Source organism: Cyprinodon variegatus, unplaced genomic scaffold, assembly GCF_000732505.1.
Source record: "Cyprinodon variegatus isolate N-32 unplaced genomic scaffold, C_variegatus-1.0 Scaffold1141, whole genome shotgun sequence".
NCBI lineage: Eukaryota > Metazoa > Chordata > Actinopteri > Cyprinodontiformes > Cyprinodontidae > Cyprinodon > Cyprinodon variegatus.
Window position 1 is genome coordinate 2,168 of NW_015151594.1, and position 16,014 is coordinate 18,181.

The window sequence follows — 16,014 nt, forward strand, 5'->3', positions numbered from 1 at the left end:
ATAAGATGATCTGCCAATTGAATTAGTATTTCTACTCTTAAAATAAGATAATTAGATATTATGCACTTGAAATAAGACAATCTTATATCAAATGGAAATCATTTTGTTCTATTGGAAAAGTGTCTCACATTTTTTGCATTGTAAAGAAAGAGAATCAGAAAATATTCAAGTGGTGTTAATACTTGACAATACTCTTTAATAATACCTTTTTTTTCTTCTGACATCTATCTAGAAATATCATCATAGTCCTCTGATCATTAAAAAGCTACCCATTAATTATTTCCTACTGTCCTATTAGCTTGAATACTTTATATAATCTTTAAAAAGAAGCTTTATAATTCATAAATCTGACTTTATAGACTTCATAAATGTTGTTCTTTTTATATTGTGTAATAAAAAGGCGCCACTAGGGTAAAAACACACACATACCGCCAGGATACAGCCGTATACCACTTGTCTCTGGGATTATTACGTTAACTCTGCACACCCATCCACATATCTGGGCCGCTTCTGCAACCATCTAATTATTCCACAGCTGATCAGATATAGGACACCCACCCACCCACCCTCCTCCTCTTGAGACCATGCAGAGAACAAAACATTCTACATTGTTTGTTGTTTTTCTCTTCTTAAATACTAAAATCGTCACCCTGGCTTCTGCGCCCTATATCATTTTGAGGAATTCTCAGCAGAGCTGCTGCAGTCACTGTGTGGCTATAACAGAGAGTGACAGAAAGGACAGATAAACCTCTTGATGTGCTGCATTTTCATGCAGCCGCTGGAGGCAGAAGCCATTTTTATCAGTCACTACAACAAGTCCTTTGGCATCTTGGGGATAGGGAAAACACACCACATTCATTCTGTAACGAATCACTGATGATCTCTCAATCCATTTTTATTGTGATAGTACAGCTGATGTGACAAGTGCAAGTATGTAAACCGCTACTGTCAATGTCAGACTTTAACAAAGAATAGGGAAGAATACTGGCTGACAGAGCTATAAATGGAGATATAACTGAAGCTCGCAAGTGGAATAAATGAATGAATCGAGCCAAAGCATTCATCTGGAGGGGCAGAGCGACTCTTGTTGCTGACGGTGACTGGAAACATGGGATTGCTTAACTAGCCATTGCAAAGACTGGGTCAGAGTGCTGCAGTTGATCAAATGCGCTGCCAAGTTGGATCATATTTACTCATCTGATTAGGATATTAAAACAGACTTTGCAATTAAATCAGCTCCCTTGAAAGGCCAATTTGCAGAAGCACAATTAACATTTCCATAACAATCACATCCAATAGCCATCAGCTATCACCAGTTATGTGATGTAAAAAACAATAAGACAATAGGTACAGTTTATTTTTTATTTTTTATGAAATGCTTCTACCTCACTCATTAATGAGAGGTCAGATCTGGGTATAAATCAACGCTGAATAAATATTAATCTAGCACTTTAGATAAGAAATGTGTTTCTTTCTGTTTGAATTAAGAATGCAACATTTCTACCCCACAAACACGGTCATCAAACTCCAACATTGCTGCTAAATGTTTGCGGTAGCTAAAGTATTTCAAATAATCCAATTATATAATTGAGCTCTATTGGTCTCACATTGGAGAAATGTATCTCTGCAGTTCACCCATCCCCTTGGGGAGCAGTGGGCTGCCATTGTGCAGCACCCAGGGAGCAATCAGGGGTTTAGGGTCTTGCTCAGGAACCCAGAGTGGAGGCAGTGGGGTTCAAACTAGGTACCTGCAACCTTCTCAAAGAACAAGCGCACTCCTCCAATTAATAATGACCTGGCAACCCACTGCAAGTTAGTAATGTATTTCACTGGTTAACAGTGTTTTTTTTTATATTGTGTTTTCATTGGTTTGACCACCTTTGTGCAGGAAGAGTGGCTGATGGATTAATGAAAGGATTTTTTTTTGGTAAAATCCAATTTGGTGACGACCATATTGGATTTGGATCATAATATGGAGGTTACTTCTCACGTTGTGATGATGTAAATATACTATCTTTGCTCTTCCCAACCATTTTTTGGATGTTCCAACACAGCTCAAACAGATGAAAAGGGAAGATCATTAAAATTAAGGTGAGTGAATAAAGGAAATGAGGCTAATCACTGATTAACCGAAGGGATATTATCAGCTCCCTTCTCATTTGATCCTCATTTATTACTCCTGATTGAACAATAATGTTTTCCACCTGTACACAATGGGACTCTGATGAAGTCAGAATAATAACAATGGTCTATTAAGATGCTTCTCGTCCTATCAGCCTGGATGTTAGAGAGGGACGATCTAATCAAATGATAATGTTTATCTACAGAGTTCATACAGAGGAAAAAGGAATTTGCATTAAATCAAGGTTGAAACATAAGTTCTGACAATAAGTGTTAAATGCATAGTAATCTGATTTAAAGCTAATTTGGTAAACTATTATTTATAAATGGAACTATACCATGTTGAAGAGTTGGACAGAATAGTTTGGATGTTATAAAAGGAAAAAGAGATCCTAAATATAAAACTTTGGGCCTGATCTGATTAATTGAATTTCACCAAGTGGTCCAAAAATGTTGGTGTAAAGTGATTTATGCTTGTAATGCAGCAGACGTGTACAAAAAAAGAATATACGTTTAATTTTTTACATTCGCTTGTGGCACTAAGAGACTATAAGGTGCACTACAAATATATATTTTTAATAATTATCAGCTACCTCCACCTTTATGGCTTTAATTCTCATCTTCTGCCACTCAAACTGCTAGTAACAAACCAATTTCTGATTTTAATGGGCAGAACAGTGTCAGTTTGCACATCTTAACATTTGTGCAGCGATCTTTATTTAAACCCTGCATCAAAACAGTAACCACTGCATGAAAGTTAATAACTGATTCTCCGTTACATTAATGGCCTGAAGAGGAATCGGAAACTGTGACCCATCAATTTTAATATCCCAGGTTCTGGCTATTCACATTAAGGCCAGTTGTCAAAAGGGGGTGCAAATATTTGGAAAAGAAATTAACTAGCAGATGATTATACCTTGTTTAAAAAAAAAAAAAAATGAATATCAAATCCTATTGGTTATAGAAAAAAATTATACTTTGAAATATCTGGACTTTATCGTAACCCTGTGAAATAAAGGCTGTTATCGATTGTTCAATAGGAGTTAAAGTTAAAAACTAATCCAGCTAAGCCTAATCAACCCTCAGGAAAAATTATAAAAGCTTTATAGATTTTGACCAATTCAAAACACTCAAAGATCTTTTACTGCCAGGTTATATTCTCTTAAAGGCTCAAAAGCATCTCCAGGCCACACTGCACAGAAGTTAGACTCTGATTAAAGAAAAAAAAAAAATAGGACATTACTGTTCAAATTGTGTGAACTGTTTCTTGATATTAAAAATCAGAAATGTGCATATTCAGAGACCTTACTCCCATACATTTCCCTTAAAAAAATATATATTTTTTTTATTAAGTTAAAACAATATATGTCCAGAAATTTTAATCTAATCAAAACTCTTTAATTATAATACATTTGGCTGTTTGGAATCAATTACTTTGTGCAATCTTCTGTGGTAACTTGTTTCAAAGGATGTTTATGATCTCATTGATGATCATCAACTTTAATTGTTAGCCATTTGATAGTTAGGATTAGTTTTATAAATTTTAAATTAAGCTAGCTGCCCCTTTACCCCATCATGGCTATACCCACAACTCATCCAATATTGGCTCATGCAAAATAAAAAATAAAAAATACCAAAAAACACCAAGTTGCTTTTCTGTTTATTTCACCAATCTTTAACAAATAACCACAACCACAGTACTCACCTAGATTCAACATAAACAAAGCTAATGTATTTGTGCAAAATAATACATATTTTGGGGATTGAATATGTTGCACCATGTAAATAAGGTTTTAATAATAAAGGTCAGACGTTCCATAAATTACTACAATGTTAAGGGAAAAAAAAAAAAAAAAGAATACATAGCAATATGAAAAATACACATCTGTACAACAACTAGTCTGTCAAAAAACCTATATTTAAATATTCTGTTAAGTCTGTGATGGACAAGAGGTTTAATTAAAGCATTAAAGCAAATTAGCTAGCATTACACAACGCTGCAACGTGTAGGAGGGAATCTGATACGAAGCTCAGAATGGACAGTCACATAAATCATTACAAATCCTCTAAAAGTGGCCTAATGAAGCTGATAAATTCAACAAAGAGGGAAGAAAAACAAAAAATACAATTAAAATTCTCCCACATCCACCCTCTTGTCTCTGAACTTGTTTCTGGCCTTGGTCCGAGCTTTGAATGCAGCAGAGTTGTGAAGATGCTGAAGAGAAAAAAAAAAAAAAAAAAACGGATATGAAAAGGTTGGAATTAAAGGTCGCCTTGAATTGGAACAGTTGTTTTTTTGGGGAGGTAGCCATGTAATGCATAATTACCCTTTCAAAGCGAGAAATCTTCATGGCCTTCATTGTGGCTGAATCAACCAGAATGGGTGGTCCCAGTTCAAACACATCTCTGATGAACTCATTGGCCTGGAGGAATAAACAACATAGTTCAAAAGAAAATACCCGTTTATCCTCTCCACATCTTGCCACATTAATACAAAATTGTGTAATTTGCAGGGATTTCATGTGATGGACCAACACCAGCATGAGTACAAAACAAAAATATATTAGTAAACATTTTAAAATGACATTTTTTTTGGAACAAAATTAATTTTAGAGGTACACATTCATCAACTCCTGCAGTATCTTCAGGGTCGATGTTCATCTGAAAGCAGAACTTCTGCTCCCGTTTTAAGTTCTCCAAATAAAACAGGTTTTCTTCAATCAGCTTCAGAAATTCCCTCAGCATGACACTACCACTGCCATGTTTAATATCATCGTCTAAATGCTGTTTGTTTTGCTGCAATTCATTTTGGGCAAAGTAAAAAAAAAATAATAATAAGCTTTTTTAAATTAGATAACTTCAAAAGGTTAACAGTACGTACCTGTAGGTGGTAGTTCATCCCAGAGCCCACAAACTCTCTGAAAGTGTCATAGGTCCTCTTCCTGACCCAGCTGTCGATGCTCATGCGCTCGGTTCCGAACCGAATCGTCTCAGACTGGAAGTCACCCTCCTGGAAACAAATCATCCAAAGATAGCAAAATGAGAACGAGGGATTATAAAACGTAATGTTTTCACCTATGAGTAAAAGTCGCTCACCTCAACAGCTTTTAGCACATCCCTGAACACGGACCTCTGCTTCCTCTTGTCAGTCTTGGCTCTGTGCTTGTTGCAATCGGTAGCTAACGCATTGAGCTTATCACACAGCTCGTCCCACTCGACGAACTCAAATTCCTGAACATATGAAATATCCGAGGTTAAGATCTCCTAGTGAAGACAGCAATGAAAGCTTTTGGCGACCCACAGCCAGTGGGACATGAAACAAAAGCTAAACTTACAGAATCGATGTCCCTGGCCAGCTCAAAGAGCAAAGCAATAGTCTCTCCTGCAGCGATCCTCATGTTGACGTCGTCGCTCTGCAGCAGCTGCGGCAGTCTAGGAAGATGTCTGCGCAACAACAACGACAGAAACTTTAGCAACAGGGACTCTAAGTTTAAACTGTACTGGTCAGATTCTCACTTTTTCAAGACGTCCTTGAGCTGGTTGGCTGAGCAGATGGTGAGCAGCAGGGCCCAGGACAGCAGGGCGTTGACGTAGAGCTGGCTCGTTTGAGGACTGATCGAGGGACAGGTTCCGTCTCCTTTCAAGTAGGCGCGGGTGAACAGGTTTTCGAAGCACTCCATCGTCGCCTGCACATCCTGAAGCGGCAAGGGGGAAAAAATAAGCAGGAGTGCCTATTTCTTTGGAAATACTCGACTTTGAGAGAGACTCTCAAAAATATTCAGAACCAGTTCTGCAGGCCGTCCCAGCTGAACTCTGTCAACAACTTACCAAAATGTCATCCTCTGCAACAAGTGTACAGAGCCCCAGGCTGGTCGCCACCTATTTAAAGAAGAAACACACGGATTTCAGTGGATGTCAGCTGGGAATTGATAGAATTAAAATTAGAACGGTATCATGCTTAGAAAAGTGGACAAAGGGCAAGCGGACTCACAGCTTGTCTCGCCTGCATGTTGGCTGATCCATCTGCCAGGATGTTTTTGAAGATGGGCTTCAGGGTCTTAAACACCTCCTCGCTCTCAATTCCAGAGCCCAACTGAATACACAGCAAGCACGCCAAAGAAGCTGCCGCCCTCTGCTCCTCTCCTTTACCTGGCAACAGGGAGAACAGGCGTCAACTTCTTCCCTCAATTACAGGAGAAATTTACTAGGAATGGGACCTCTTTGAAACCCTAATCTGCTGAAACTTCATTATCATAAAGAGACGCCAACACAGAATAGGCAGAGTCTTCCTACAATACCTTTCTTTAGGCAGCGCTCAATGCTATCTGTGATGGTCATCCTTCGTTCAGAGATAAACTCGTACAGGATCCGAGTGGCCATTGCCGTCTTCAGACCATCCAGAGCCCCTTGTCTGGTCTTAGCACTAAGAGACATAAAGAGAGAGAGGAGTGAGAAAAAAAAAAACACAAAAAACCTCAAATAATCCAGATGTTTTTTTAACATAATTACACATAAAGATCCAATGGGTTTTATTTCCATGAGAAAAGGCATAAAAACTTCACATTTTACCAGTGCTACAACTTAAAATCGATTAATCTGATTATTATTTTTCCAATTAATCGATCACTAATCAGATAGCAAATGAAGATTTTTTATGAAATTAAGCCAGCTGAAACTAAAACTTTTTCACTTCAGGAATGCTGGATAGAGCATATTGAAAGAATAAAAGTTTTCTTCATCTTAAATGCAAAATATTTATATATTTATCTTCAATTTTGATATAATTACTGCTCTAAGTGGGTCAATCTATCAACTAAAGGCATGTTTTAGAGTCTATATACTCCAGTTAACGATTAATCTATTCATAAATTAGTTGATTATTATTTGAACGATCGATTAATCCGATTGTTTCATCCCTAGTTTTTACATTCAATATATGACACTGGTGGAATCGGGGATGACCTCCTTTGCTGCTAAAACGTCTAAGAGTCAGCCTAAAATAAACCAATCCTGGCTTGTTCCTCAACTCAGTAGAGTTCTACATGAATCTGTATGAAAATTCGAATTTCTACAAAATGACATCCTGATCTTAAAATTAGAAGGGACTTTAACCTCTTATCCACGGTGCTGTCTATGAACCCCTTCAGCTTATACTGGAAATCCTCCAGGGCGGTGTCCTCGCTCGCCTCTCCACCTTCAAAAATTGTAAAAACATTGTTAATAATAAACATTTACAGAACCCTCCACATTTTTTACAAACAGTCAAGCATACCTTCATCTGCTACACTTGTGACGTCACTTATGCTGCTGCAATGACTGAGGGTCTCGATGGAGGCGTCCTCATCGCTGAAAGGCTGCACAGCTCCATGCTGGCCCCCTGAAAAAAAGAACACACAACAAAAGAAAAAGATTAGAAGCTTTGTTCTGCACAAATGTGTCACAGACTAAATCCCTTATGCAACTCCAGGCATCATACAGGTACTGCAGCAAACACCATTGTTATCTAATCACTTGTGTTCTTTGCGTAGCTTATCCTGCAGTTGCTATGTATGCAAAGGTGGTCGGGGTGAACTGACTTCATGTGCAAACAGCTGTATTCAGACTGGAGAGTTTGTCAAGATTGCAAACCACTGCAGTTGCAACACTGAACAGAAAGATGGCTTCAAATAAACAAACCTCTGTTTTTTTTAAAGAGGAAGCAGGCATTCTTACTGTCCCTTAAAGCTATAATTTGATCAAAACAGAGATGTCCACTCAAAGCAATCTTTGATATGGAATTAGATGATTAAGCACTTAAATGCTCTATATCATTTCTAGGTTCAGAGTAGTTTCAATGGACTTTATCTTTCTAAACATGACAAAGCGATCGATCTGTGTGAGGAACTGATGCTGCCTTTGTGAGGTCCGGTAAAAAAGAAATATCCTTCCCACTTTTAAAGTGGAAATTATCTGCGCACTGCATTCGAGTACTTTTGTTGTGGTAGAGAAAAGAAACATGGTGGATCCACAGATTATCCAGTTTTAGACTCATTTCTTGGTTCCAGTAAATCATGCGCTCACAGGCGACTGCTAGGTAACATCTGATCAAATCAAACAGTTATTGTAAAAACACCAATTTAAATGGCGACACTGTAAACATTTATTTACGTTACAGCATTGTGTAGGCTTCAAACAACAATGGAGAGAGTGTACAGTACACATCATATACACAAGGTCAAAGTTTACCTCATTTCATACGATGTTTACAGCTCTCCAGTGGAAATTTCTTGTTCAGAAAGATAAAGTCCATTCATGTCTGTTTTTAGCATTTACCATAATTACGATACTACATGAAGGCAGCATTAGTAACAGCAATCTCCAGATAAGTTTCTGGACATTGGTGAGCAGACTGAAACTGTTGCTTCTGTGTTTACAAAAGGACATTTTGTTTTCTTTTTGGAAGCATTTCCAAATTTGTACAAGCTACACAGCGCCACATCCAGCAACTTCCTCAAATGACTCAGCAAAAATAGTGCAACAGGCATTAATTTATTGAAAACGAAAGGATTTAGAAAGCTTTGCATCTTTTTGATAAATTATATACATAAAATGAAGAGTCAAAATATTCTAACTAATGATCAACATGTTAGATCATTTTAACCCTGACGTACACAAATCAGACACATGCAGTGAACAGAAAACCTTTAAATTACACAGAAATGCCTGTATAAACAATTGATCCAAATAAATTATCTAATTTAACTTAAACAAAACTTATGTTTTTAAATCGTCAGAAAGTTCAATCATGAGTCTAATTTTGAAGGATTTAGCAAATACCAAGGGACACTCTTGTGTATACAAACATTAAAAATGTGCATAAAACATGCAGGCATTTGTTGCTCAAGAGATGATTTAACTTAAAAACAGTGTAAGCGTAGAATTGTAATTTAACAACTAAAGCAGATCATTTAATACTACCAAGGAGAGGAAGTGTTCATGGTTGCAGGCAAGATAAATGTGTGCTTTAGACCTTAGGAATCTTTCTTTAGGGAATATCAGATCAGATTTACAGATGATATACGTCTAGAACAATAATTGCAGGGGTTAGGAGCCAAGTTAAGATGCAACCAGAGCAGACCAGTCTGAGCAGGCTTCTCTGCTTTGACCTGAATTTACCTCCAGAGGACCTGTGTGTTAGCTTATCAATCTTAAGCTTTACCTTACAAATACACATGCCACGCACGCAGTTTAAGCCAAGAAAATGGCATTTTAGTTAATAATTCACAGAAAATCAGTTTGATCATGTTCCACGTGTAATCACTAGGTGTTGACGTGGGCTTTTCCCCTTCCACAGCTGATTTCTGGGAACCGGGCGGCGCCTATCTAGCGACCCTGCTATACGGAGGACAAAATGTCCTCCTCCTGCTACCAAACCACTATTACTAATAATACCGATATAAAAACACCAATATCGTTTTTGTTTAACGCCTTAAACACAGTGAAATATTTATTTTGATAGGCAACCGGTAAAATAAATAGGCTAACAAACGGGTTAGCTTGAAACAACACTTCACCTAGCTAAGACTTATGTTGTTTAGGCTAACAGTAAACATTAAACTCGCAGCTTTAAGGTAAAAATAAACAGTCCCGAATGAAAATAACTTTTTAATGTGGATACCGCTTCTGATAATTACATTTACTAACAGAAACTATGTGTTTGGGACACTATGCTAGCTTATTAAACGGAATGTAAACAGAGTTCAGGTGTCTTAACTCGTAACACATTCAAAGTATTATAGATTGTGAGAATAAAATTATCATTTGAAAAATATAGATCAAAGCAGAGCTTTGTGTTTTATTTTTTAGCTAGCTTTTGTATCCGCCTAGGCTGGGGTCCAACGTTTGTAGTCCCAACTATCAACACGTACAATTCCAAACAATATGCAGGGGCTACAAACAAAACTACAACTCCCATCACGGGAACCGCTCGTGGAAGCAAGGCCGCAGCTCAACTGCCGCTCAAATACTCACCCTTGCTATTCTTCTTCTTGTTCCTTGGCATTTTTGTGCAATTTAATGTAAAGTATTTGATCAAAAATCAGCCAATACACGACCAGCTTTTATTGTATTGTCTAGTAAAGTGAAAACGCTCCCGTGGCACAGTAGATAAAAAGAAATCGAAGGCGATCTTGGAGATAGATTGTTGGCCGAGACGATACATTTTCCTCTCATACACCAGTGCTTCGCTACAGGGTAGCCGTTCTCTGTATTTATACCGACAGACATGTCACGAGGAGCTTTCCCGGCATCACTGACCAATAGAATTGAGTAGAAAGTATCGCGTGTGTTTGGGCGTGACGCAGTGCGTTTATTGTTTTGGTAAAAGGAAGCCAAAAAGCTGAACCTATTTTTAATATTTATATTGTTTATCCCCCATAAAATGTCTTGATATTTTGAAATAAGTTAACATTAACTTGGGTCCACTGTATATACAACAATAAATCAAAAACAGCACTTTCGTTTCATTTCTGTTAACACATCTACTTGGCAATGTTTTAATTACAATGTATGTACAGATGGATTATGGATGGTACAACAATGAAGCCATTGGAAATGATCAATATTTGTGATTCGAATATTTTTTGATAAGACTTACATACAAATTTACAAATGTTTAAAGCCAAATGTTCTTAAATAAAAGTTCAGTTGTTGAAGAAGTATATTTTAAACAAATTGACTTTAATAGGATTATGATGTTTGCACCCCACATGTTTTTGAGTGTTATTGTGACTATAATAATAAAACAAAGGAGTCTTGACCAGTGATGGTGCTTCAGCTTTTGTGATTAAATGTAACTTCCATAGCATCTATGAAAAAAGCTGATTAAAGAAAGCTGATCATTCGTTCTCTCCAAAATTGAGTTTTTCCATGTCCTGATGTTGGTTGTGCTGTTCTTCTTACATCTCTTTGCAGGTGATGAAGCAGACTGAAGATGTTTTATCCTTATCCCCATTTTATCTCCTCTTCCTTTCACCTTTTCTCCTTTTCTTTTCCTTTAATGTTCTACTTATATTGCAGTGTCTATAAAATCTGTAATACTCCCTGCATGAATTATAATAAAGCTATTTATATGCATAAATCAAGAGGTGGCGATTGCCACTGCTCCACTTGTGAAAGCAAAATATGTTGGGCTCTTTTTGGCATCAAGACAATTATTCTTATAGCCACATTGCCAGACAGGACCCTGTAAAAAAAGAAGGAGAAAAAGAAAATTTCCTGATGTAAGTAGAACTTGGGGGGCAGTGGGTTAAGAGAATCAATGGGACAAAGGAAGGGTCATTTGCTAGTACTACCTATGGCAACATGGGAATTAGAGCATGTTAAGATGGGGTTAGACTTTGACAAAAGTTTTTGTCATTTTGTACACACAGATTATTTACAAAACAAAATTTGTTTTGTACAGCTCTCATGACATTTCCATTTTCTTAAAGTGCAGCAGTGATCAAAAGTTAACATTGTGGGAGAAAAAACATGGTGAAAAAAAAAAAAAACATTGATATGGTCAGTTTGTAGCTGAGTCTGTGACACGATTTAGAGTTTTTTCAACATGCAGCTGTCTGACGGCGTTGGGGAAGTAGCTGTTTCGGAATCTGCTGTACCTGCACTGAATGCTTCGTAGCCTCTTGCCAGAGGGCAGCAGGGAGAACAATGCATGGTGGTGGTGTGAGGGGTCATTGATAATTTTACTGACTTGGGACATGCATTGCTGGGATGAAATTTCTATTGTGGAGGGAAGAGGAGCTCCAATGATCTTCTCTGCAGTTCTCACTACTCTTCTCACCTTCTTCCAATCTGCGGCATCCACACCATGAAGGGAGACAGCTGGTCAGAACGCTCTCTATGGTGCTTCTGCAGAAGGTCATTAGGATGGGTGGGGACAGGTAGGCTCCTCATCCTCCACAGGAAGAACATGCGCTTCAGTGCCCATTTGACCAGTCTGTGATGTGTACCCCTAGGAATTTCGTACTGTTGACCACCTCTACAGCTTAGCTGTGAATGAGCAGTGGAGCGTGGTTAGGCCAGTTCTTCCTGAAGTCAACGATGATCTCCGTCTTCTCCACATTCAGGATCAGGTTGTTGCCTCTGCACCGGCCGCCCCAACCCCACCCCAAAAGCCCGCCCAATGGTGGCCCCGAAGAAGCCCAACAACCGGGGGGTGGCCAGGAAACTCAAAAATTGAGTGGGGGGGAAACCCAGAGACGCAATCATGTGTCATCAGGGTAAACAGCAGGGGGCCCAAGACGCAGCCCTGAGTCTAACCCAGACTGACTGAGGTCTGTTTGTGAGAAGGTCTAACAGCCTGTTGCAGAGGGTATTGTATTGTATTGAAGTCCAGCTGTTCCAGTTTTCAGATCAGATGCATTGGGTTCATGGTGTTGAAAACTGAACTGAAATCCAAGAACAGCATCAGCACGTGGCTGTTCATCTCCTCCAGGTGTGCCAGGCTCAGGTGAAGAGAAGAGGAGATGGCATTTTCAGTGGAGCAGTTTTGTCGGTAGGCAAACTGGAACAGGTCGAATGATGGGGAAAGACTGGAGACGATGTGTTCTTTAACCAGCCTTTTGAAGCACTTCATCATGATAGAAGTTAGTGTGACAGTCATTGAGTGAGGTGACCTGATACTTTTTTGGGACCGGAATGATGGAGGCAGACTTAAAGCATGCTGGCATTATGGACTGGTCCAGCAAGGTGTTAAAAATGTCTGTGAGGACACAGCCAGCTGATCTGCACCCTCCTTGTACACCTGCCCAGGTATGTTATCAAGGCCTGGGGCCTTCCTTGGTTAGACTATCCTCAAAGTTTTCCAAACATAGGTGTTGTTTTGTTTTTATTCTGAATTCTATTGTTGGGGGAACAACAGCAACTATCCTTTATCCACTTGAAATGGTAAACCACAAAAGAAACTTTAAACAAATAGGATCTAATTTTTTAATTTTTTTTTTACATCTCTGTGCAGCTATTAGCTGCAACAGAACCTTTTGCTGCTTTCAGTTCTTTTTTTCCCTTGCTGTGCTCAGTTTAGATTTTTCTTTTTTTTGCAGCTTTTGATAACACAAGCTTTGCATTGTATCCTTCTCCTTGATAATATTTTAGTAGATTTTTGTCCTGGTTCAGAACTTTATTCGAGCTACTTTCTCAGGATGAAGCTAATGACAGAGCTGGTGCTGCCGTTAACAATTGTTGTTTACCTTCTGCTATATGAGATGGCATTTTTAAAAACAATTTATAAATGAAGTTTTCAAAAAAAAAAAAAAAAACACTACTAAACAGAACCACACTTCAAAGGTACATGGTCCAGAAACACATAGAAACACAAACTCCATCTCCACCTTTAGCCGAGTAGACCTTACAAATTATTGGGTTTGCAAATTACATGATATAGCAACAAAAAGCAGTTTACTGCAATAAAACTCCAGACTTTTTCATAGCCACCTACAGAGCATGCATTAACATGCACAACATTGTTTGGCCATATTTCGAACTCTATGCAATTTCCAATTGAATTGAAGTCAAAAGTTGGTTCATTCAACACCTATCTTTTTTATTTGACCTTGTGTGTGAGTATGTGTTTTTAAAACAATCTCACTGGATATACAGTACAGCCTTCATTTTGCTGTTCCCACGCCTAGACTGTCAGCAGCATTTTTCCCAGCCCTGAATAGAAAGAAAGTGCTGCAGCTTGCTTAATTCAAATCTGACTCTATCTTTTTTAGTGCACCCTACATTAGACTAGACATTTTTGGAGAGGTGCACCACAAACTCACAATTACTTTAATGCATTGAGCTCAAAACTGTTTTTTCTTTTTGATTTTCTATTTCTTAGTAAGAAACATTCATGTTCATGATGCACACTTTGGATCAGAGTACTCTTCTGTAGCAGTGGCTACGCTACGCCCTTAAGCCACAGCATATACGGACAGAAATGCTCCCCTGTTTGCAGCATCAAGCTTAAATAATTAATTAGCCTATGTTGGGTGTGCTGAGTAGGTGCAGTGACATTGTGTGAAGAGTGCAATGTCTATTGGGAAACACATTTAAAAATTCCTCAAAATATCAGAAATTATGCATGGTGAAATACAATCTATTAAATTCATTTGACCCAAAAAAGCTAGTTTGTGACACAGAAATTAAAACCATGCTGTACTGCCTAAAAACATAGATTCCCTTGGACTTCCAATCAAATCTTAATCGACTCTGACACTAGGGGGTGCCATCCTGTTTAAAATTCAAAGAGCCACCAACTCTGCTATCACTGCAGTGTAGCAAGTGGGATTCTCAAAGATGTTTTTTATGATGCATAATTTATGAAGTGAATGAATGTTGCTCGATGCTTAGCTGTTTCTGGCTTTAAACGTTTAATGAGCTGGAGTGGGCAATGCAAATATGAAATGATACAAGATAGGGGAAAAAGAGATATCTAACACATTACGATGCTGAGGAATAAACGAGCAGATGTTATGTTTAAAGGCACATTTAAGGGGCCCTGGCAAGATGAAGCAGTTATTAGAGGGAGGAGAGAGGGGAAGGAACGATGTTGGAGTAATGGGAAAAGCAGGGCAGCTTGGTCTGGCCTCGTTCAGCATGCCCTGCATGTTGCATCAGTGGGCACAAGCCCTGACCAACCTGATGCCACAGGAATACAAATCAAACGCTGCAGAAAGTGGAGAGTGAGACATGGAGCTGACAGGGGATAATAGAAAATGTCTGAATATTAATTCCATTTGCAATGCTTCTGTATTAAATAATTCATAAATGACATAGCCTGGAGCTATGTGTGTATTGAGACTGACTGGGTTTAGCCTGTTGCTGCAGGAAAGGAGCTATAAAATAATCTTGTTGTCTGAAAAGATGATGAAAACACAACATTAAACAGAGATGAGCAGAGGTGATTGTTTGAAAAAGATTGCTTTGACATGTCAAAGTATATTCCAATAACCAGAAGAAATTAATATCAAGGTTCTTTATCTGTTTGTGTTTCATGATAAAATCATTTGCAGCTGTACTTTTGTTTTTTTGTTTTTTTTTGCAGGACCCATATTGTTTTACTTTACATTGATTTTTGGTTTTATATATTGGAACATAACAAAATCCTCTTTACCATTTCAGGAACTATGCATCGCTTAAGTAATTGTTAGGAACTTTCGGCTATGAAAAAAATAAATATTCTACTTTTCAGGTCATTTCTGTTGCGTTCAATGAATATAGCTGAAATTTGGCATGTCCTTTCAAGTTTCTTATCTACACTACAATGGATGCATTTGTTTCTAAGAACAAAGGGTGTTCCATTGGAAAAAATTATTTCCTGTTGATACCATATTGAGCTGATAAACAAATATATGCATTTATAATACCGTACCTGTGAGTGTATAGTTTGTTTTTCTTTCAATCAATATATTTTCTCTTTTCAAAGTATGCTGCAAAAATCATGTACGTTTTCATGTAGTTTTACTTAAAATATTTTCTCCAGCTCTGATAAATATGTTTGTATAAACTGTATGTTTGAAAACTTCAAACCCAAATGTAACTTAACTGTTTAGCAAATGAAGCGCATAAATAACACATTAATTAATGTTGTGAAATATGTATAAAAATCTCAAAATTGCACAAAGATCATAAAAGTATATCAAATGTAACAAGGGAGTACAGGCTAGCTGTCATTAAATTAGTCGATGGATGATTTCGTTTTTTTTTTTAAGAATCTGGTAGGATGACAGTTACACCAAAATGATTATCTGTAGGACAATTCTATTCAATTTAATTCAGTTTATTTATATAGCGCCAATTCACAACATGTCATCTCAAGGCACTTTACAGTTCACCAAATCATAAAGTCAAATTGATATATATATATAT

The 16,014-nt window shown here is 37.8% G+C and overlaps 1 protein-coding gene across 1 annotated transcript; it reads right to left on the reverse strand.

Moving 5' to 3' along the window:
- Window positions 1-3,764: 3,764 nt before the first annotated feature.
- Window positions 3,765-10,361, reverse strand: LOC107101721 (interferon-related developmental regulator 1-like). Its single transcript, XM_015400735.1, has 12 exons — window positions 10,132-10,361; window positions 7,394-7,498; window positions 7,234-7,315; window positions 6,420-6,544; window positions 6,113-6,270; window positions 5,950-6,000; window positions 5,638-5,816; window positions 5,457-5,565; window positions 5,218-5,352; window positions 5,003-5,131; window positions 4,449-4,544; window positions 3,765-4,336 (listed from the first exon to the last, which is right to left on the reverse strand). The coding sequence occupies exons 1-12, from the start codon at window positions 10,160-10,162 to the stop codon at window positions 4,250-4,252; spliced, it is 1,287 nt and encodes a 428-aa protein (XP_015256221.1). The 5' UTR covers window positions 10,163-10,361; the 3' UTR covers window positions 3,765-4,249.
- Between the last annotated feature and the right edge of the window lie 5,653 nt (window positions 10,362-16,014).